The 21678-nt window shown below is 46.8% G+C and overlaps 1 protein-coding gene across 4 annotated transcripts in view; it reads right to left on the bottom strand.

Moving 5' to 3' along the window:
- Positions 1 to 21678, bottom strand: part of LOC147012186 (pleckstrin homology domain-containing family G member 1-like) — a 180318-nt gene that overhangs the window by 15849 nt on the left and 142791 nt on the right. For all 4 annotated transcript variants that reach the window (XM_085855996.1, XM_085855995.1, XM_085855997.1 and 1 more), the window contains 2 exons: positions 10780 to 10827; positions 8681 to 8716 (listed from right to left, as the gene is read on the bottom strand). In XM_085855996.1, the coding sequence (XP_085712122.1) occupies positions 8681 to 8716; positions 10780 to 10827 (84 nt within the window). The remainder of the gene's footprint in view (positions 1 to 8680; positions 8717 to 10779; positions 10828 to 21678) is intronic.

Below are 21678 nucleotides of genomic sequence, written 5' to 3'. Positions count from 1 at the left end.
TGAAGTAAAATTGTATAAGTGTTGCCGTGTGCCCGGTAGTCGGATAGATCTGCATTGTTGCATTTGCTTTTTGTGTAATATTGCATTGTCTTCTTCTTTTACATGTGCTTTTGGTGGAATTGTATATGTGTGCTTTCCGTTCATCGCGAAATAAATGTGCTTATTGTTGAACTGTTTTCCCGCTTCGCTTCGTCTTTTCCTCTATTGAATCTCCATCTTGCTTCACGTAAAGGGTTGGTCGTGGGCTAAAACACCCGATAATTAATCGAACCGTCAAGGCCGACGAATAACACCACTCGGTTATCCCGATAGTACGGAACGGGTCGCTTAAAGTGGCCCGTGTCCGAAGTCGACCTGCGGCGAGGTGCGATCGCCCGGTCTACCCTCCGTGTGGGTACTTAGGTAGGTCGAATTTGGCGAGCAACCCTATCCCACGCGGGGGCCGATTGGCACGATCGTGGTGAGACCGAAAGGTCCACCCGTGACTGGTTCCCGGCGTTAGTCCGAGAGGGTCACGACTGGATTGTCCGTCCGGTGGGCGACGTGCCGCGATTCGAGTTACGTGGCCGTCCGCACGCCGGCGGGCGCGAATCCGCAACATTGGTGTCAGGTCGTGCGATATAAACTCATCGCCCTCCTCGCGGCACTGGTATCGGAGATCGGGAAAACGGGCTCTCCTGTCTCCGGCTAAATTCACGGGAATTGGTCCAGGGGTGAGAGGAGCGACCCCCGATTCCCTCCAAATTACGAGCGAGCTAAATTAACCCTTTAAGAGAAGCAAGATGGCGTCTCAAGGCGAGCGGGAGCCGGGGGTATTAGAAATGGATGTAGAATGTGTAGAATCCATGGTCCAGGATGGAATCCCCGTGCAGGAAATGTTGGTTGTACAGGAAAACGAACTCGCCCAACTGAACCCAGAGCCCGAAATGGGTGCGGCAGCGGCCGGGGTGTATGACACCTCCCCTCCCCCTCTCCACCAAAACCCTTCCCCAACCCCTGCCGAAACTGCTCACCCAAGCGCACCTGACATGGCCCAGCTATTCACCATGCTGGCAAAAATGTATGAGGAAATGACAGCGAAGATGGATGCAAACACAACTGAATTTATAAACGAAATAAAAAGCATGAACGAAAAGATCGATGCGAATACACAGCAAATGAAGGAAGAAACGAAAAAGCTGCGGGGTGAGACGCAGAACATGGGCCGATGCCTGCAGGCGGGCATGAAGGCCGTGACCAGGGAGATAAAAATGGCGACTCCACGTGTGGGAGCGAACGAGCTGGGTGGGGGTGCAACGGCTGACAGGCCCGCGGTGGAGGCGGGTGAAAAAATAATTCGGGGGGCGTGTTGGGCGAGGGTCGTGACGATGACCGAAAGGGAAAAATTAAATGGGGAGACCAAAACGTGTGAGACGAGACACGAGGTGACGACAAAGGAAATAATAATAGTTGAGACAAGGGAGGTAAAGGGTGAAGAGGTGACTGAGTTGGCAGAGACACGGGAGATGGGAACGATAGAGGGAAGACTGCACGATGAAGACGGGGTAAGTGACGCACACACACACACACGGAGGTAGTGGAGGACAATGGGGGTGAGCTGGTGGACTGGATGGAGACCCAGTGCGAGCAGCTGGATGGCCTTCTCCAGGAACGAGGGGAGGGAGTATGCCCCCTTGAGGCGAGTCACGACCAGGTGAGTTCGGTCGTGCTTTGCGAGGTTGAGAGGAGTGCTGCGAACGGGTGCACGGAGAGCTTGGGGGGTATAGAGGCCCCGGAGACCCTTGTGGGGACACGAATCCCCAGTGTGGTTGTCCCTATGTGTGTGGTGCAAGGCGTGGGTGCGTCCCCGTGTGTGGAAGCGACCCCGTGTGTGAGTGGTGTGGTGGCGATGGTGCCAGAGTACGTGCTTCCCAGCACGCCGTGTGTGGATGAGGCACCGTTTGTGGAGGAGGCCGTGTGTGTGGATGAAACGGCCAGTGTGGATGGGGCACCGCGGGTGAGTGCTCCCGCGTGTGTGGGTGAGGCCGTGCGTGTGGATGAAACGGCCAGTGTGGATGAGGCACCGCGGTTGAGTGGCCCCGTGTGTGTGAGTGAGGGACGGTGTGTGGATGAAACACCGCGGTTGAGTGCCCCCGCGTGTGTGAGTGAGGCCCGGTGTATGAGTGAGGCACGGTGTGTGGATGAGGAACCGCGAGTGAATGGAGCACCACGTGTGAGTGGTATGGTTTATGCAAGGGAGACCGTGTGTGTGAGAGAGCGGTATGTGAGGGAGATGTCGGTTGGCATGCGGGAGCACGCAGCCGCGTCTCCCGGTGTGAATGTAATGGAATGGTGTGTGAGCGTCGTAACACGCAGGTGTGCGTGGGTGGAATGGAGGCGACGACGGAGACGTGAAGAACGAAAGCCGAGTAGCGGCTGTAGTTGTTTCGGGGACCGTGCCGGGTTCACCCAGCAGTGAGCACGAGGTCCGTGCTGTGCAACGCACGAGGACCCACGTGCTCGCTTGCGAGAGTGAAGTCCCGGTCCGGAAACGCCAGCGGTGGATTTGCCGATCCCGCGGACGGACAAAGTTTAGGCAGGATTACGGATTTGGACCGGACGGGTTCTCCACGCGATCGTGTGTGTTAAGCTCCAACGGGCAAAGCACATGTGTTCGCGTGGGGAACCCCTCGAGACGTGGGGCTTGTGTTTTTTTTTTATGCGCACGGTGACGTCATGGCTGCACGTGGGGTTGGAATCCGGCAGGAGGGGAATCCCTGCCGGATGGTACCGTCCAAGAAGGGATGAGGTACACGTGCAGCTGCATGACGTCACGGGCAGGTGTAAAGTGCGCGAGCTGTGAGTTGCCGCGCTGGCGATGCGCATGGAAAAAAAACAAACAAAAAAAAAAAACCAGTAAGCCTCACTTTCGGGTGCACAGGATTCCTGGGCAAGGGGTGGAAGACCCCCTTGAACAGGGCACAGGATGGAAACTAGTTAGGGGGAAGGGTTAGCTTAGTTAGACCGGCTCCATGGGGCAGGGGTAAGTCCTCATGGGGCAGGGGTAAGTCCTCATGGGGCCCGTGGAATGGATTAGGTAGAGGGATTTAGTGAGCTTTAGGTTGGGAAATAAAATGATTTATTTGGAGACAGTGACAGACTGGTGAATGTGTAGAGGGGATGTAGTTTAGCGACGTAGTGTTAAATGGAACGTGCTATAGTTTAAGGGACGACGTGGGAGCACGAGTTAGTTAGGGGAGGTAGTTAGAAGGATGGCAGAGTTCAGTGGTGTGTGTGTTGAAGAGTTGGTGAGTGAAGTGGAAGCATGTGCTTGGTGAGTGAGTGAGGCCAGCGGGTCTGTGTGAGTGGAGCGAATGGGGAATGCATGGTGCGATGAGTGATTTGGGGGAGGAGTGACTCCCGCCCAAGGGAGCCCGGGGTCAGTGTAGAGTGAGTTAGCTGGGTTAGTCAAATTAACAAAAATGGAGGTTGTTTTGTTGTTGGTGGGTGTGTAGGCTCGAAACCCGTTTGGAGGGGTGCAGGAGCCCTGTTGACGGGCTGGGAGCGTGGCTGCGAAAGGTGAGTATCGCTGAGTGGGTACCCCGGGCACCAGGCTAGTCGGCCGTGGTAGGCCAAGGGCCCATGGGGGGCCGGGATAGCGTAGTGGGCACGGGTGCGCCTGCTTGGTGCGGGGGCCCGGGGCGCCATTAGCCGCGTGGGCAGTGTTGTGGGCACGGGTGACCCTCGGAAAGGGGCCTGGGAAGCCAGCCTGCCACGTGTGCGTTTCAGGGGAGGTGCCATGGGGGGCACTCCCCGGTGTTAAGGAGCTGGTAGGCTCGGAGGCAGTGTAGTGCCCGGGGGTGCCATAGCGGGAGATTCGGCAGAGGGTCGTGCCTGCCAAAGGGAGCCACGTGTCCCAGCCATGAGACCGTGTGAGGGCACGGAGAGAAAATTGGGGGGCGAGGCCCGAAATTGTGAGGACACCAACACAGGCGACGGGAATCTGGGTTGTTAGAACCAATAGTTTAAGCGAGAGGCGCTTGTTGGAAGCCCCGGGGTAGTTTAACAGTTAATGGTTAGGGTAGATTAGGAAGTGTACCCCTCCGCACCATCCATCCCCTCGCTGTCGTTGTGGGCCGCTGGACCCACTTTGGGTTAGATCGCTGAAGTCTGGGGAGGCCATCCTGAGGCTTCGTTGGGCCTCGACACAGGACGCCAGCTCTCCCTTGTTCCCCTCCAGGAAGGGAACGTAGGGGTTGGGAGTAGGCTAGGTGACAGGATAGGTTAGCCGAACAAGGACAGTACAGGGGGTTAGGGGACGATTTATAGTGGGGAAGTAAAAAAAAAAATAAAAAAGTTGGGGCTAAATTGGGGTTTGACAAATTAGGGGAGTGGGTATAGACAATGACAGGCAAAGGCGATAGGTTGAGAGGGAGACAGGTTGGTAGGTCTGAGCCCGCCTTCCGAGTGGCCAGCACCACCGCACTCCCTCCACCAACCTCCACTGAACGGCAAAGGCTGGCCAGCTTCATCTGCTGGCTGTGTTGCTGCAAGGCAGAGGACGGCCAACTTCATCGGCAGCTGTTGTTTTGCTGCAAGGCCTGTGCTGGCTGGATTGTCTGCAGCTGCTGTGCTGCAAGGCCTGCGCCGGCCGGATCGTCTGCAGCTGCTGTGCTTCAATGCCTGTGCCGGCCAGTTCATCTGCGGGCTGTGTTTGCCTGCTGCCTTTGCCATGCCATGCCCACTGCCCCTGTTCACCAGCCCCCGTTCAATTTTGCTCTGCCCCCCCCCCCTGTTCATTGTCATGTGCACCAGGATCAAGGCAACAGTTTGCAAGCTGCGAGAACTGCCCTGTTGGCAGCTACAACACGGGCCTGCAGTGGCGGCCCGTGCACCGTGTTTGCGTTCATCCATTCAAACCATTCATCCATCCATTCGTTGTGTTCATTGCGTGTGCCACTTGAGCTGGCACGGAGACTGCGTTTGTGCAGCCCATGCACCGTTGTGGTTCACTGCGTTCAGTTCAAAAAGGAAGGCCTTGGACTGCGTGTGAGCAGCCGGCCACGTCCCCTGTCACCTGCATTGTTTGAGCCAGAGACTGCATGTGAGCAGCCTGGCTCCCTGCTAACTGCTTTCTTTTTGCAGAGTTCATTGATCCTGGGCCATGGTTTAGTGTAAAATTTGTAAGTTAAGGTTAAGATGTACTGTACATATGAGTGCGCCCCCGGCATGTCTGTCTTAGCGCCGGCAATTTTATTTAAGTCGTCCGTGTGAGTGAGTTTGTTTAGGTAGTTACTCAGCCCTTAGGTTATTTATTTTGGGGACATGAATACCATGAATGTCGCACTCAGGGATCCGTAGGTAAAATGTACTAGGGGAAAACTACACATGATGGCACACGAAAATTTGACGACTCGGGACGAGTCTGTAAAAAGGGGAGGGGGTAGTGTTGTGGTTGACCAAATTCGCAAACCACCATTCAGGTCCCTTAGGTGAGATATCTCGGTAAGTATATGTGTAGTTAGGCCCAAACCCGTTGTTTAGAGGGAATAAATGTCATTCATGCGGGCTGCGACTCTTTAGGATAGCCGTTTTTCTTTTACTATCTTTATTTTGGACCAGCCGCCATTATTACCACCACCAACCACGTCTCAACAGCTATCACAACAACAACCACCAACCACGTCTCAACAGCCATCACAACCACCAACCACAACGCCGCTTCACCACAACCGCCACGACCTTTACCGTCACAACTCGCCACCATCGCATCACCGTCATCTCGCGCCACTCGTGGGCACCGATGCTGGACTCGTGCGGGGCGCGCACCGAGCAGCGTGTTCAAAAACATCACGGACTTTCCGCAGAAAAACGGATCAAAAACGACTCACGCCCACTTTTGTCCCGTCCAATCTGTGAGCGAGGGGCGATTTGGCCCTGCCTCCAGGGCGTTGGAGGGCGGACGCTATATGCAAATTCATGGATCAAAAAGCATTCACGCCCACTTTTCCTCGGGCCAATGGGGAGCCAGCAAGAGAGGTGAAGGGTCGGAGGCAGAGGGTCAAGGGTAAAAGAGCGAAGCCACGGGGCTTATATAGACGGCTGCGTTCGTCAGTCAGTCAGTTCAGTTGGAAGTTGAGAGTTGAGTGTGCAGAGTTCAAGAGAGTCGTCGGTGGAGCTGGAAAGAAGTGGTACTAGTCAGAGTGAAGAGGACGGAGCTGTGGAGAGGTGACGGCGGCGAGGGCGGACGAGGGGGTGCTCGCGTCGGTGCCGGGAGCGGCACAGGGAGAGGCCAGAAACGCGACCGAGGTCGAGGAGGAGACGCTCGCCGCGGGACCCGAGACAGGGTGATATCCTCCTTCCCCCGAGCATCAGCAACCCCCTCCTGTTTCCCCCCGCGCTGAGATAGTGTGACAAAGGGGGCCCCCTTCCCACCCCCTACCAGACACTGTCCGCGAGGCCCGCGGAGTTGAGGCACCACCGCCGCTCCGCGTCTCATCATCAGACGGGTAGGCCCGACACGGTCTCGGCCCCAGGCCCGCCTACCCCCCTCATCCTGGAGGGTGGTTCTCTTTTCTTTTGCTTTGGGAATATGTGTTGTCGGCGCCGTCTGTGAAGTAAAATTGTATAAGTGTTGCCGTGTACCCGGTAGTCGGATAGATCTACATTGTTGCATTTGCTTTTTGTGTAATATTGCATTGTCTTCTTCTTTTACATGTGCTTTTGGTGGAATTGTATATGTGTGCTTTCCGTTCATCGCGAAATAAATGTGCTTATTGTTGAACTGTTTTCCCGCTTCGCTTCGTCTTTTCCTCTATTGAATCTCCATCTTGCTTCACGTAAAGGGTTGGTCGTGGGCTAAAACGCCCGATAATTAATCGAACCGTCGAGGCCGACGAATAACACCGCTCGGTTATCCCGATAGTACGGAACGGGTCGCTTAAAGTGGCCCGTGTCCGAAGTCGACCTGCGGCGAGGTGCGATCGCCCGGTCTACCCTCCGTGTGGGTACTTAGGTAGGTCGAATTTGGTGAGCAACCCTATCCCACGCGGGGGCCGATTGGCACGATCATGGTGAGACCGAAAGGTCCACCCGTGACTGGTTCCCAGCGTTAGTCCGAGAGGGTCACGACTGGATTGTCCGTCCGGTGGGCGATTCGAGTTACGTGGCCGTCCGCACGCCGGCGGGCGCGAATCCGCAACAATATATATATATATATATATATATATATATATATATATATATATATATATATATATATATATATATATATATATATATATATATATATATATATATATATATATATATATATATATATATATATATGACCACATTCGTTGTTGATACATCAGACACACCTCCTGACTGTTATTGTGAGCATTGCCATGGGTTATGTCTCAAATGGTAAAACTGCATAATCCACAAAGAACAACTGTCCACCTGCCACCCAGGCAATTGTTCCCGCTAATGCAAACCATTCAACCAGAAGGCACGTGATGTAATCGGTGGGTAAATCGAAATGTGTGGAGTGTGACGAGCACTCCTGCAATCTCCATTGGACACAGTGGTCATTATTGGTTAGATATTTATCGGTATGCCATCCTTTTGAGGGCAAATAAGCCTGAAATCCGGATCAGCGGCTACGTTTGATGTTTTACTGAAGTTGAGCATATAATTTTTGTTTGTTTGAAAAAGTCGCCGAGCCGAGGCCTTTGGGTTGGAGGTGATGCTTTGGTGTAGGACTATTTTCAATGAACATCAGGGGAGTGCTCATCACACTCCACATGTTTCGGTTTATATATATGCATGACTGAATCAAACCCTCTAACTTGATGAGGTCGCAGGGCACAGATCAAGTCCCATCACAGCAATTGCTGCACGACCTGTCAGCAACAAGTGTCGCCTGCCACGTGAGCACATGGTCTCTGCTCTGCTGATCACCCGTTCAGAAGTTTGCAGCCAGGAACATTTAAGTCAACGAAAGAAGCACGCTGACCATAACATGATGATGTCATGTGCATAAATTACACCAACACATCACCTCCAAACTAGGAGGCATTCATATGGTCCTCAAGCCTTTGCAGACTGAGATTAAAGCCTATGGTCACAAATAAATGAACGTAGAGATGTCGATCTCAATTTTACTCTTGTTGTGGGCTCATCAGGACAACATACTGCTCGTCGTTTATGTGTGACCATATTAGGCTCATTAGTGTAACTGAATCAAACCCCCTACCTGCAGGGCGCTTTTTTCGTTGAATTTAATCTTCCTGGCTGCAAACCTCCTAACTGGCGATCAGCAGGGAAAAGACAATGTGCTCGCGTGGCAGGCGACACTTGTTGCTGACAGGTCGTTCAGCAAGCGCTGTGATGGAACTCGATCTCTGCCCTGCTGCCTCATCAAGTTAGGGGGTTCGATTCAGTTATATTAATACAACTTGTGATTATAATACGAGTCGCACGCCACTGTACAATCTTAAACAAGGAAAGGAGGCCATTTGGCCCATTATTGCCGTGTTGCACTCCCGAGTCAATTTTCGTGACAGCTCCAAACCATAATCTTATTAATATTTTACTTCAGTGTACATAACTCGATATTGATTAGGTGACCAAAGTTCATATATAAATATGGTACAACAACCCTAAGCAATTCTTCAAAGTCAACCTGGGGAAGATATTTGTGTTGTGCTGTACTTACCTATATGTTCAGGAAGTCTGAATTTCAATGCAGGTTCTAGAAAACAAGGATGCAGGATAATATAATTAACTATAATGTCATAGCAGTAGAAACTAAAACAGAACTCTGTAGAGCGCATACCTCTGCCAGGCTGAACAGTTTACGTTTGATAGTTTACCTACCCAACTCAACCACCAAGTTTTGTCATAACCTGCCAACAACTTTTTGAAATAACATGCTATATATCGTTTTTGGCCCCATCTCTCAATGGTGAAGAATCACTTAAAAAACAATTTTTTGGAGGTAATTGTCAGACACTGTGCTCTCATTGATGATGTCACCACTTTTAAAAGAGTTATAAAATTGCTGGGAATGAAAACCAGAAATGTTTCGAATGCATTTATGATAGTCCCGAGGTTGGTGCTATCTGTAGTTCCTGCTAGTTAGTTTTTTTTTTTTCCCCCTCGGCACAATTGAGGCCAGCCACAGCAGATTACATTGTATATTAATTAGGCAGGATAAGATTGGAATTTGGCAAATATGCCAATACATAATGGCCTACTATTTTCAAAAAAGACATTGTGGTGTCATTGACATTTACATTGTGTGGACCAATCAAGTCCATTCAAGGATGATGCCATTGTACATGGTATAATAAATTCACAAAGTGGGTTGCCAGTCCTTTGGTCCACTATACTAGCAGGTTTTGATTTTCCAATTGGATGATCCAAATGGTTTCGATTTTGATGGTTTGGAAAACACTTGTGCACAATTCTAGCAGATTAAGAGAACAAAAATCTGACCCAATCAGTTCACAACTCTCTACTGAAGACAAGGCATGAGAGTGTCTCAGGTACCGACTGAGAGACTGGCCTGAATGAGCCCCGTGGCTGGTTTGGACAGAAATTTGGCATTTGGACATAGAACCGACAAACAATGGCATGCTAGCTTCAAAACACTGTGTGATCTAGATACAGTTTATATTCATCTAGATACAGAAGACAAGATAGACACATAGAAAACCAATGCTAACAGATGGGTATTGAGTTTAACATCCCATCCGAAGGACAGCATACTCGGTAATGCAATGTTCTCTCCATAAAGAACCAAAATGACAGTTTATAGTGGGGTTAGACAGGACAGCTCAAAGGTGAGTATGCCATTTCTGAGCTATTCTGCAAGCCCTCAATCTTTCTCTTCAAAGTGCTAATAGTTATCAAAATGAGGGCTGGCAGGATGGCCTCGAGGTGTGCAAACTCGCCTCTAAGCTGGTATGCCTGGGTTTGAATCTCAGCCCAGCTATAAACTGTCATCACGGTGTTTCACAGGTAGGGTGATTCATCTGCAACATGTGTGCCTTCCCTCGGATGGACGTTAAATGGGAATCCCCTCTGCTGGCATTAGTTGGTGGACGTGTCCTTCGTGAAGAGTAGGCGAGCTATCGTCGGCACCATGGCCAAATCCCAAATTCCTGCCCTAACCTTAGTTGAATGCCAGGATTGGCCAGCCAGTTCGTGAAAGACTTGGGCCAAGCTTCTCCCAGCCAACCCAGAGTAAAAAAGCATTTCCACGATAACGTGGGAATAATTGTGGTCCTTAAAGATGAACAAGTTATCAAAATGTTGGAGAGGAGTTTGTGCAGTTCTACAACAGGACAAAAGGAACAGTTGAGAGAGGGGGAAAACACAAACAGCAGAGTTGAAGGTCAATATTGAGGCAGACTTGGACAAACAATGGGTGTGGGGAGGAATGAGGGACAGGACAGGATGCAGGGGGTGGACAAGATAGATACAGAAGAAAACTATTTGGAGGGAAACTGGAAATTTGGAAAGAGAGCTTGGGGTGGGTTAATGAGGGTAGAAAAAATCATGGTTTTGGATTGGGAGTGAACTAAGATGGTGGTGAACAGCTGTCTTGAAGACCTGGAAGGAAGAATGAGATTGAAGAGAATGTGGAAGTTGGTTCCACAGGCAGGAATAAAGAGGAAGGAATGAGTGGAGGTGAGCAGTGATCCTGGATTTAGGTAGTTTCAACTTGTGATTTTAGAACCACTTTTGTTTCACATAGGGTAGTCAGAGATCGGCGAATCTTTACTGATGGTACTGTCATAAAATACAAACCTGTTTTACGCCTGGCCCTGCGTCCAACCCATCGTAATGCTTCACCATCTGCAACAAATAAAAAAAATTGGTCAAATCTACACATGCTGGGCTCAATACTTGAGTTGTGACAACCGGTGTAAAGATAACCACAGTTGGTGTCAAAGCCACCCAATGCTTGCCTGTTTATACATTTATCGTTTTTAAAAGACGTCTAATAATTAATATTTTTTATAAAGCATTGCAGTGAAGTATAATTTTAAAGCAATATATTGTTACGGCTGTGGAAATTTGCATTACACCATGAAGGGCCCGTAGGTGAGATATCTCTAAGTACATGTGTAGTTAGCCCAAACCCGTTGTATAGGGGGAATTTATGTGATTCATCCGGGCTGTGACGCTTTGAGATAGCCGTTTTTCTGTTCTATATATATTTTGAACCAACCACGTCTCAACCGCCATCACACAACAACCACCACGCCAGCCATCATCACCAACTACAACCAGGCTCCAACCCTCAGACAACAACAACAACAACACCAACAGCCACAACCTTTACCTTCACAACTCAATCCCGTAAACATCGCCTCACGGCCATTCCCAACGGCACCATAACCATCAACCACCACCGAAAACCCTCCACCACCTTCGCCTCTCTCCTTCTACGGCCATTCAAGCACCACCTGTGAACACTGAGCATCGGGCTGTCTCGGGCCCATTCGGCGATTGGTGCCGAACGCACCGAGGCACGAGCGCAAATAGCGGCCTTTCCAAGGGAAAATTCGGATCAGGAACGCTACACGCCCACTTTTGTTCTGTCCAATTAGCAAGCTCGGGGTGGCTTGGCCCCGCCTCCAGGCGCATCTGTGTGAAATCGATATATGCAAATTCTAGGATCAGGGGAGATTCATGGCCCCTTTCCTCTGACCAATGGGCGAGCGTGGCTTCGCACCCGAGGTCATCCTGATCCGGATATTTGCATATTAACTGCTCCTGCCGGCCTATAAGAAGGCAAGTGCAAGGCGAATGAAGTCAGTCGAGTCGGGTGGAGAGTCAGTCGAGTCGGCTGGCAAAGTGATCGGTGTGTCTTCGAGTTGGGTTCTGGAGTCGGCTGAGAAGAGTTGCGGGAAGAGGCAAAGGAGCTCGGGTCCGAGGCGAGAAGGACGGCGGTCGGCGACGAGGTCGCGGTGTGGGATCGCTCGTCGCGGGACCCAAGCCAGCCAGCCAGCCATTCTCCCTCCCCTGGGGCATCAACAATTCCCCCTTTCCCCCGTGCTGAGATAGTGCAAAAAGTGGGCCCCATTCCCACCCCACTCCAAATGTCGTGCCAATGAAAGCCGCCAAGGAGCACGGAGTCGGGGCACAGCCATGCGGCCACATCTGCGGCTCGCCCGCCAACGCGTCACGAGGACGCGGGTAGGACCCCCCCCCCCCGGTCTCGCGGTCCTGGCCGCTCCTCCAGGTCACGCACACAATTGGCCTACAGGCCTGTCTGCCCCATTGTCTATGAGGGTGGCTTCTTTCCTTTGCTTTTGAGTAAATGTGTGTTGGTGCCGTCTGTAAAGTAGAACTGTATAAGTGTTGCCGTGTGTGCGCGTAGTCGGTAGTAACTCTGCATCGTTGTTGCTTTTGTTTTGGTTGCTATATGTGCATTTTGACTGTTTGGCTGTATATGTGTGCTTTCCGTGTGCCGGGAAATAAATATGCTTTGTGTGAACTGTTTTCCCGTTTCGCTTCGTCTTTTCTTTATTGACCCTCCATCCTGCTTCACGTAAAGGGTGCGTACTGGGCTTATACGCCCGATAATTAATCGGAACCGTCGAGGCCGACGATAACACCGCTCGGTTATCACTGTAGCATGGAGCGGACTGCTTAAGCGGTTCGTGTCCGGAGTCGGCCTGTGGCGTGGTACGATCACCCGGTCGACCATTCGCGCAGGTACTTAAGGCCCGGTCACAGCTTGACGTTTTAGCCAGCGATGGCAACGTATTAAAATGTATGTAAAACGCTGGCTTACACTGAACTTTTGATGTTTTTTTTTAAAAGATTCGGACGTATTCATAGCGACTTGGTCTTATGTATAACGCATTAGTAACGGACACAGAACGTTTCGTTGTGTTATAGATAACTTATACCAACGAATTATGAACCTGTTGTCGGCCTACACAACCGATGCCCAACGATAGTCTAACTTAGGCATAGCGCGTTGCACGCATCGCCGACGATGTCGTGACGTAGCCTATTAAAAGGTTGACGCACAACGATTCGAATCATAACTGCCGTAGAAATGGAAGTGTCAACATCGCGGTCACACCTTGGCGATCTTGCCAGCGTATGCCGACCTAAGAAAAATGTGTCTAAAACGTTGGGGCACATCAAATACGGTATGAGTAAGTTTGGTATACGTGAGTACAACGCTAAAGTACGCTATCATACGTCGTAGTAAGTAGAGTACGCCAAGAAATTTTAAACATGTTCAAAATTTTACGACGTACTCGGCGTATGACACACGTTCCGCATGCGATGGGGATAAGTTTTACACACGATATGTGGATGCTTACACACGTCCACAAAACCTACTTATAAGCTACTCATAAGTCGAAACACGTCGCGGTAATGTCTTTTTTACGCGAAACTTATTTCTAACTTATGTTTGACGTGCTTTGAACCAATTCTTTACGTAGTCCCAACACACATTGACGTATGTAGACGTATTCCAATGACGTCTTCCGGTCGACAAAAAAAAATAAATGAACGTGTTTCTAGGTTACAACTGCCATATAAAGACGTGTTCCCAGCGGTTTTGGGAATTGGGATATAAAAATGGTGTTCATAAAAGGGGAACCCAACAGTGTTTTCGAGTCCTTTTTGAGTCGATGTCCATGTCAGCAGTAACAGTATCAGTATCAGTATCAGTATCAGTATTAGTAGTAGTTTGTTCATGTTGGCAGTAGTAGGTGAGTGTAAGGGGAGGGTGTGGGTTATGATGGATCGTCCTTGCATTTAACGATTTAACGATTTAAATGATAAACTCAACGATTTAAATGGCTGCATCTCCACTATTAAAAGTAGACGCTTGCGCTCAACAATTGGATTTTTTTTTTCACTCAACGACTTTTAAACGGTACCACTCAGCTATTTTCATTGTTTACAATGAACGATTTAAATTGCTGTCACTCGCCTTTGTTTTTTGACGCTGGGGTTTGGAAATTTTAATCGTTTCTATTGAACGTGCTAAAACACTCAAACCCCACTATTGAAAGTAGACGCTTGCGCTCAACAATTGGATTTTTTTTTTACACTCAACGACTTTTAAACGGTACCACTCAGCTATTTTCATTGTTTACAATGAACGATTTAAATTGCTGTCACTCACCTTTGTTTTTTGACGCTGGGGTTTGGAAATTTGAAGCGTTTCTTCGGAACGTGTTAAAACGCTCAAACTCGACTATTTTAAATAGACGCTGTCGATGGACAATTGGAATCATAGCCAAGCTAGACATCGAAGTGTGAACATCCTCGTCATGACGAAGAAAAGTTTGAAGAATGCTGCAAATAAGTGTCCTGGCCATGGCCGTGGACGCTGACGCAAGGACGATCCATTATACCGACGTCTTTCAGCCTATGAGTAACTTAAAAGTAACGTCTGTCGATGTGTGGCAACGATCGCGTAACATGCCAACAACACGTTAATCATAGGTTAGAAATAAGTTTCGGGTACGCTAAACATTACCTCGGCGTGTCTCAACTTATGATTAACTTACAAGTAGCATGTGTTGACGTCTGTCAACGATCGCAGACCGTGCATACAACTTGTGGCCAGCATCGCGGAACGTGTGAGTCATACGCCGGCATACGTCGTGAAATTTCAAGCATGAAAAAATTTGAGGACAACCAAAAAGTACAACGTTTAAAGCCAACGTACAACGACGTATGGCAGTGTTTTTCAGCATGCTCTCAATGTTATCAAAACTTACCCATAACGTATTCAACGTGTGCCAGCGTTTTAGAAAAAAAATTCAAAAATCGGCATACGTTGACTAAAACGTCAAGGTGTGACCGGGCCTTTAGGTAGATCGAATTTGGCGAGCGACCCTATCCTGCGCGGGTGGGCAATTGGCACGATCGTGGTGAGGTTAAACCCCCACCTGTGACTAGCTCCCGGCGTTGGTCCGAGAGGGTCACGACTGAATTGTCCGTCCGGTGGGCGATTTTCCGCGATCCGAGTGATGTGGCCGTCCGCACGCCGGCGGGCGCGAATTCGCAACAATATGTATAATTGTATTTGTATATTGTAATCAGTAACAAGAGCGCAAGTGAGCACAATATACGTGCGAACAAGAAGGTATATCCAGAATTGTGCTACCACATGGAAAACAGCATCCTGGTTGTCATGGCAGCCACTTTAGATGATGAACGTATGCCATGACACACCATCTCCACAGTCTGTACCTATGTAGCAAATATGAAACGTGAAAGTTGAAAACTTTGGGAGTTAGAGTGCGGACAGGAACTGATGGAAAACAGCATCCTGGTTGCCATGGCAACCACTTTAGATGACGAACGTATGTCACGACACACCTCTCCACAGTCTGTACCTATGTAGCAAATATGAAACGTGAAAGTTGAAAATTTTGGGAATTCGAGTGCGGACAGGAACTGACGGACAGACAGACAGGCAGACAGACGGACGGATGACCGGTATCACATAATATATATATATATATATATATATATATATATATATATATATATATATATATATATATATATATATATATATATATATATATATATATATATATATATTATGTCGGGCATATAAAAAATAGTGTGGTAGATAAAAACATTAGAAAGGAAAAAAACTTTAACATTTTCATGCTCACGCTGACGCTCACGCCAGGGGTATCGCTATAGCTCTCTGTTCTTTGAACAGGCGAGCTAATAAAAAGGGGAGGAATAATTTCCACAATACTGAAAGAGGCTCCTGAATGGGGTGCCAGATATACCCACCAGAGTTGGTGTCAAAGCCACCCAATGCTCGCCTGTTTATACATTTATCGTTTTTAAAAGACTAGTCCAATAATTAATATTTTTTTAGAAAGCATTGCAGTGAAGTATAATTTTAAAGCAATATATGTATTTGTATATTGTAATTAGTAACAAGAGCGCAAGTGAGCACAATATACGCCCGAACAAGAAGGTATATACAGAATTGTGCTACTACATGGAAAACAGCATCCTGGTTGCCATGGCAACAACTTTAGATGACGAACGTATGTCACGACACACCCTCTCCACAGTCTGTACCTATGTACCAAATATGCAATGTGAAAGTTGAAAACTTTGGGAGTTAGAGTGCGGACAGGAATGGATGGAAAACAGCATCCTGGTTGCCATGGCAACCACTTTAGATGACGAACGTATGTCGCGACACACCGTCTCCACAGTCTGTACATATGTACCAAATATGAAACGTGAAACTTGAAAACTTTGGGAGTTAGATTGTGGAAAGGAACGGATGGATGGACAGACAGACAGACAGACAGACGGACAGATGACCGGTATCACATAATACTCCACCATATATATATATATATATATATATATATATATATATATATATATATATATATATATATATATATATATATATATATATATATATATATATATATATATATATATATATATATATATATATATATATATCGGGCGTATAAAAAAAGTGTGGTAGATAAAAACATGAGAAAGGAAAAAAACTTTTAACTTTTTCACGCTGACGCTCACGCCGGGGGTATCGCTATGTCTCTCTGTTCTTCTAACAGGTGAGCTAAAAATGGACAATCTGCATGATTATTCAGATTCAGCTTTGAAATTTGTCAGAAACATATCTTATGATTCAAAAGATTACTTCAAACTCAATACTCTGGACAAGGACAAGGTGAATATCAAGAGTCAGGAGGTGCGAAATAAGACTGTGTGCTACCTCAACGAAGCGTGATCCTTCGTTAAGTCAGCAGTCAGTGAAACAGCATGTGGTTGAACCTGCTCCTGAGTGGTTTCTACTGAGAAGTTGACTTACCAAAGGGTGTTACACTTCAGAGGATTATATCCAGCGGTCCATGTAATCTGAGATTTATCCTGGGTCTCTTTCATGTAAAAGGGCTTTATTCATCTATTTGCTCCTCAAATTGCTCTGCAAATTTATCCAAATGGATACAAGCGTGCCACTGGAGATGCAAATCAAATATCGGGCCAAGTTACAATTCTAACTTCCCATTGAAGATGAACAGAAGCATTTGTTTGTGAGTTTGTTACCCTCGCAGAAGGAGAGGGTATTGCATTTGGGTCCGTTTTTCTGTCTGTATTTGTTTGTCTGCACAGAACTTTAGTGTTTTTCTCCGCAACCGCTTGTCGGATTCAGACGAAATTCTCGCCATCGGAGCGACCACTCATGTAGAATGCTTTAATGATAATCATGACATTATAGGTCACGTGGTGTGGCAGCCATGTTGGAAAAGCGGAAAAACTTTGGACCTCTGTATCTGTGAAACCGCATCAAGGAAAAAAATTGAAATTTCACACATGGCAAGTACTCCTCATGGGGAACGAGTGTGATTTTTTGAGGACATCATAGGTGCCTTCGTTATGATGAAATAATTGCACATGAAGAACGCTATATCTGATCAGTTTGAACATTTTTTGAGCCTCATCTAGAGATAATAATAATAAAAAAAAATTTATAATGTCATCGGTCAAGTGATTCAGCAGGCATATTGTTTTTTTTTTAAATAAAAACCTTCAAAAATCTTCTTCTCTGAAGTGGTTGAACAGATCGAGGCGAAACTTTACACATGAGATCACCTATCCATGAGGAACAAAAGGTTCACACATATGATGTCATAGATCACATGGTTTGGCAGCCATTTTGCATTTAATAAAATATTAAATAATGATTTCTCTTGAGCCACTTAATCCATCTTGAAACTTCACAATTATGATGTAGTAGTGATGGGGAATATCTACATATTACTAAAACTCTCATCTTGTGTGTATGTATATATATATATATATATATATATATATATATATATATATATATATATATATATATATATATATATCTTCTTCTTCTTTCGGCTACTCCCGTTAGGGGTCGCCACAGCGGATCATCCGTATGATCCGCATAGTGATTTGGCACATGTTTTACGCCGGATGCCCTTCCTGATGCAACCCTGGTCGTCTCTTACGACACAGGGATATGGTACACCTATTTTAACCGGGGTATACACCAGCCCAGTATACTGGTACTCATTTTGCCGACTTCGGAAGGATGACAGGCTGAGTCAACCCCCTGGTGTATTAATTCAGTGGCCCAACGGGGCTTGAACTCAGGACCTTTTGGGTCCCAAGCCACTGCCCTAACCACTGCGCTAACACCAGGCTCATATATATATATATATATATATATATATATATATGTATGTTCCCAAAATACAGCCAAAACGGTACATGATAGCGCAAAAATTTTTGGCCCACCTTACTCACCATTCTCCTGCGGTGTGCAGTATCAAGTTTCATTCAAATCGGGCAACGAAAAAAAATTATGAAAAAATCAATTCCCGATTCAGTCAAGTACTCTTCGGGAGAATTTGATCAATGCAAACAACCTCAGCAATATAGTTCACTGGAGCTATCTTTTTTTTTAAATGATTTTTTTTATCAACCACTGTCACAAAGGGAACCCAACGGGTTCATGGGTCGTCAAGTAAGTTTTAAATTTCAACTTAATCAGACACATGGTCTGGCAACCAGAATTTTTGGGGGGGGATCTGGGTTCTTTTTTATTTATTTAATTATCTTTTTGAATAAGGTTCACTTGGCTGTGCCTGGATGGGTTTGAGGGTAGAGGAGTAGCAGCTGAAATGTGAATGCTATCCAGGTTTCTCCTGGTGACTTAGTCTTTGATTTTTGCTTGTTTAGGTTCCTTCTAATGACTCCAATACAGGACTGTACTTATTTGGTCTTCCATTTGATTTGAATTGAATTTATCTTAATCCCATTCTAAATTCAATATAATAATCATAAAACAAGTAAAAAACGTCATGGGTCAGCGTTAGGTGTCCAATCAGAGTGGGGTTGCATCAAAGCGGGACATCTTTGTACTCAGTCATCACTGCCAGCAGTTATAAAGTGGCAGTTCTCATTGACTTATTAATTACGTAACACACCAGTACACAAACGCCACACGAAATACACCACACAAAACGACACAAACACCCCACAAAAGCAGTCCTGGTGAGGGTCTGCAATCTCTGCTCTATTTGGGGTTTGTTTTTGAGGTGAAGGATTGAGGAGGTAGTGATGATATGTCTTGTAATGTCGCTGTTGCCGAGTTGTCAATATGTGGTGACACCATTATTGCGGTGCAACAGTCATGTAGCTTGAGAGTTGCTTGCATTTATGCCCCCTATAAATGCTTTTGGTATGGAACTACTCAGGCTGAGTGGGACATGGAAAAGAGCTTCTCATATCTTCTTGCGAATGACAGCTATCATTTTGTTAGGGCGCGAAAATGCCGCTGATGCTGTGCCCCTGTACCAGTACACTGGTGGTCATTTCGTCGACCTCGGAAGGATGACAGGCTCAGTCAACCCCACCCAGTGTTGGTTATGCAGCCAACGGGGCTCAAACTCAGGACCCTAAGATCCCAAGCCAGCCACCCTCACCACTAAGCCAACACCAGGATTCCAGCTTCTCATATATAGCTCTTTAGGTTGAGTTGGACAATTTCATGTGCATTACAAAATTCTTGGCGCAGCTGGAATAATTTATTCCATGAGATAATTGAGTACTTCTTCCATTTCTGGGCAAAAGAGGTAGTTATCCATTAGGCAGAAACATGTTCACGTTTGGGTCGTTCCTGCCCTCTAGCCTTGGTGCTGATGTGGCATGGGGCAGTCAAGGTCCAATCTTTGCCACTGGAGAGACCCATCCATGGACAGACACAGTGCATAATGTACTGCCTACCCATTCGGAAATATGCACAAACAGTCCGAGCATTTCTTCACCTTATAGCCAAACGGAACTCCAACACTGTCTCTGTGCATTGGCGGCTCTTTACAGCCTAATGTGTCAAAGACAGGGTTTTTAACAGTCCAATTTCACATGAGTACCAAAGCTATGGAGTAAAACCAATCTGTGATTGCTTACCTACTGGATATCATCAGAACAGCTATGCAAGGTGATTGTCATCAGCATGGTGAAGCGCAGTGACACTACAGTTCAATACGGTAAATGTGAGCAAGGGTTTGACCCCTGAAAGCACAAAGCTGATCTGGGCAGTACTGAGGCAAGTCCCAGGTAATCCTGCAAACGTAGAAGCAACCCTTCCTCCATGGGCACACGGCACAATGGGCCATCGCTTTGAACCCTGTCCTTCATTGCGTGGCCCGCAAGACACTGACGGCCCCCGGTGGCCCAAAGTGCGACCCCTGACATGCGGGCAATAATACACAATGTGAAAACGCTCCATCATAATCCGCCATAAATGCAATCAAATTGATCCAATGGTTTCAAATGAGTGTTCCAATGTAAAGCGTAAAAATAACATCATGGCATCAGTAGATGGCAGGACACAAACAATCATGCTTGCAGCCCAGTAACCACAACAAAAAAAAAACAAACAAACAAGAGTACGTGGAGACGGGACTTTATAGCAGCCATTTTGGAGTCTTGCAGGTGGTGTGGTGGCTCTCATACTGATGTCCTATCGGCAAAAGTGGCCCCTTTTCTCAAAAAAATAGTGAAGATCACTGGCTTAGAGTGAGAATGAAATGTGAACCATGTAATGCCTCATCTGCTCCCCAAACCCCCCCCCCCCTATTTCATCCTGTGCTGTTAATGAGTTTAAATGAAAGTCCCAATTAAACAATTTTAGCTGAGTGAAAGAAAGGATTGCCATTTAAACGAGTGCTCGCAAGTGAACGTTTGTGTGTGTCCTGTATTCATATTTGTTTCTCTGTGGGGAGAATTGGACCCCGAGATTAAGGGCGAATACTTTTCTGGTTGATTATATTAATCTAAGTGAAAAAAAATTAGGATACCTTTGTGGGTAACTATTTCGTTTGGTTGAAGAGTTGTGATAATCAAAACTTGCTTATGTAATCACACTTTTATACTGATTGTACAGATGTTGTATGTGAGTAGTAGTTAAATAATGGTTTTTAAAAGTTTTTTTTTAAGTGTGTTGTCTCTGCTCTGCACTCTGTGCACATGTCTGCAGTTGCAAGGGTTCATGGCTCTGAAATCCTTATGATTGAACTCGCAGTGAGAAAGTCATTTGGACCATCGGGACTGCAGCACACAGTGTCCTTGAGATTGTCAATTGGACCTCTGGGACCATACCGAGGCCCTGGCACCATGCCCATAACAAAAATGTCATGTGCCCCTCCATCTCAGAATGCGCTTAAACAATAACAACCTCAAAGTCCTTTCAGCATAAATCTGTGCAGTTATCACCTTTGTCTTGTGTCAATACAACTCCTATAATCATATATATATATATATATATATATATATATATATATATATATATATATATATATATATATATATATATCTCTCTCTCTCTCTCTCTCTCTCTCTCTCTCTCTCTCTCTCTCTCTCTCTCTCTCTCTCTCTCTCTCTCTCTCTCTCTCTCTCTCTCTCTCTCTCTCTCTCTCTCTCTCTCTCTGCCTCCCTCTCTCTCTCTCTACTACTGATAATAAAAATGATCTCTTATAATGCTTCGTCTTCCTCTTTCACACGTGTGGTTCTCATTACCGAATGATAATACACTACTCTTCAACTATTAAAACAGACTGCTCTAAATTCGACCTCTCCCTCGTACTTTGCCTAAAAAATCCAACTGTTACA

This window comes from Eptatretus burgeri, chromosome 15, assembly GCF_056783735.1.
Source record: "Eptatretus burgeri isolate ZD-2024b chromosome 15, Ebu_testis_v1, whole genome shotgun sequence".
NCBI classification, from domain to species: domain Eukaryota; kingdom Metazoa; phylum Chordata; class Myxini; order Myxiniformes; family Myxinidae; genus Eptatretus; species Eptatretus burgeri.
Note: the sequence above shows the minus strand (reverse complement) of the source record. Positions and strands in the feature narration are given on the sequence as shown.